Source organism: Quercus robur, chromosome 10 (assembly GCF_932294415.1).
Source record: "Quercus robur chromosome 10, dhQueRobu3.1, whole genome shotgun sequence".
In the NCBI taxonomy this organism is placed as follows: Eukaryota; Viridiplantae; Streptophyta; class Magnoliopsida; order Fagales; family Fagaceae; genus Quercus; species Quercus robur.
Genome location: NC_065543.1, coordinates 12408359 through 12410647, shown reverse-complemented (window position 1 = coordinate 12410647; position 2289 = coordinate 12408359). Strand labels below are relative to the sequence as shown.

Genomic DNA, 2289 nt, shown 5'->3' with positions numbered 1-2289 from the left:
ATATTTAAAAAGTTGATAGTATTATTTTTTTTAAATGAAAATTTTCTTTAAAAATCCAAACTTATGGGAAAGCCAATTTCATGTTCTTTATTATACACTACATGGCACATAAATGTTTGCCAATTGTCGCAAATTTCTATAGTCTTGAATAGCCTACACATCTCCAAGCAACGAAGAAACAATTCTGATTTCAGATTTAAACATGTCCAATATTCATAATAAACGAAGGAGAAGCATTGAACCACTGCCAGTAATACTGTGCTCTTGATTGGAATCAATTTACAGTTTAATGTAATAGAATGCAAATTGATCCTTTAACATTACTTCTCTTTTTCTGCATTCAAATGGGATGGAGTGCTTAGCTTTATCTGTTTGTCAAAGTCCATAGTCTTTTGGTTTTCGCTGTTGACCAGGATTTTTCCTGGTCATTTCTCCCCTTACAATTTCTCTAATATACCAGAAGACTTACACAGCTGGCATTGACCTTGTGCTTTATATCATGATGATGATCTAACAACCTACTCTACACAAAGAAGACTGGCTTGTTTGTTCTTTAATTTGTTCCTTCAATTTCAATTTTTCAAATGGGTAGTGGCAATCTCACTAGGCTACTCTTGCAGAAGATCTTATGCAGCAGAAGGAAACTTCATTCTGTGGCCATAAGAATAGCTCATGCAGATGATATAACTATAAGGCCAGGTGCTCCCCATGCTATCCACACGTTAAATTGGTGTGCCTCAGTGAAAGAGAAGTTGAAAAATGATGAAATTCCTGGAGAGAGCAACAGTGTCTGCATTTACAAGGTGCCTCCAGACATGCGTCTAGTGAAGAAGAAGGCATATGAACCCAGTATTGTCTCAATAGGTCCTTACCACCATGGAGAACCACGGCTACAAGCCATGGAAGAGCTCAAATGGCGATACTTTCATCATCTCTTTAATCCAAAACAGCAGCATGGAGTAGAATTAGAGCCCGTGATGGAAGCAATGGAAAAGTTGGAAGAGAAAGCTCTGAGCTGTTACAGTGATGAAGTTAAACTTAGCAAAGGCCAATTTGCTAAGATGATGCTTATAGATGGCTGCTTCATCATCGAACTCTTCAAAGAGCTCAATCAGAAGCAAAATTTCACAGAGCAGAAATTGGATATTGATGAGGAGTGTTCCTTAATCAAAAGGTGGATGCTACCAACTCTGCGCCGTGATCTAATCATGCTTGAAAATCAGCTCCCCCTGTTTGTTTTGTGTGAACTGTTCCAGTTAATTACAAATAGCAGTAGTTCTACAGAAGCAACCCCATCATTGCAAGAGCTTGCTCTTCGCTTCTTTAACCCTCTCTTGCAAAGAAATTACTCAGGTACACAAGAAAATCAAGGAAACCAACCAAACTTATTAGATGAATCTACATTGAAAGGGTTGGAAGGAAAGCATTTTCTTGATCTTTTCCGCTCTAGCATCCTCCCAAACCTCCCAGAGAAAGATGCACTAGGTAAGCAAACTCACATGATGCGCTCCATATCAGAGCTAAAAGAGGTTGGTGTTAAGATTACCAAAGCTAAAAATCATCAGAGTCCATTGGATATAAGCTTCGGGAAGTGGAAGTTGAATATGGGAAAGAAGCTGACAATTCCTCCTTTATACATTGATGATCATAGAGGCACTTTGTTTCGAAACATGTTGGCATTTGAGAAATGTCACCAGTTTTGCCATCCAGATGTCACATCATACTTGTTTTTCTTTGATGGACTCATTAATTCAGCTAAAGATGTAGGGCTTCTCCATTATAAAGGGATTCTCTATCATTCACTGGGGAGCAATAGGGAGGTGGCAAAACTTGTCAACAATCTTTGCAAGGAAGTGGTTCCGGATAATGATGAGTCCTATTTATATAAGGTTGTGAACAATACCAATTCTTACTTCAATACTAGGTATGCCAGAAAAAGAGCAGTATTAGTGCACCACTATTTCAGCAGCTGGCTTGTGGGTATCTCAACTTTAGGTGCAATCTTTGCTCTTTACCTGACCCTTATTCAGACAGCCTCTGGAGTTGCTAGTGCTCTGGATCCCTTGCATAACAACAACTTCTGTTCATATATAAGAGATTCCATTTTACTACCATTTTCTGGTAATCCTAGCACCCCCCCAAATGGTCCAACTGTAGGGAAGATTAACTAAAGCGACTAGTGTTGCGAATGTTTGTGTACTTATTTGGAAAATTTGTTGAAAGGGATCGATGAGACAAAAAATGATTAATAATATCATGTATTTACTTTCTTTCTTTTTTGCTGAATAA

The 2289-nt window shown here is 38.2% G+C and overlaps 1 protein-coding gene across 1 annotated transcript; it reads left to right on the top strand.

The window, feature by feature from the left end:
• The first annotated feature begins 302 nt into the window (after positions 1 to 302).
• Positions 303 to 2289, top strand: LOC126701778 (UPF0481 protein At3g47200-like). Its single transcript, XM_050400138.1, has one exon. The coding sequence runs from the start codon at positions 585 to 587 to the stop codon at positions 2169 to 2171; it is 1587 nt and encodes a 528-aa protein (XP_050256095.1). The 5' UTR covers positions 303 to 584; the 3' UTR covers positions 2172 to 2289.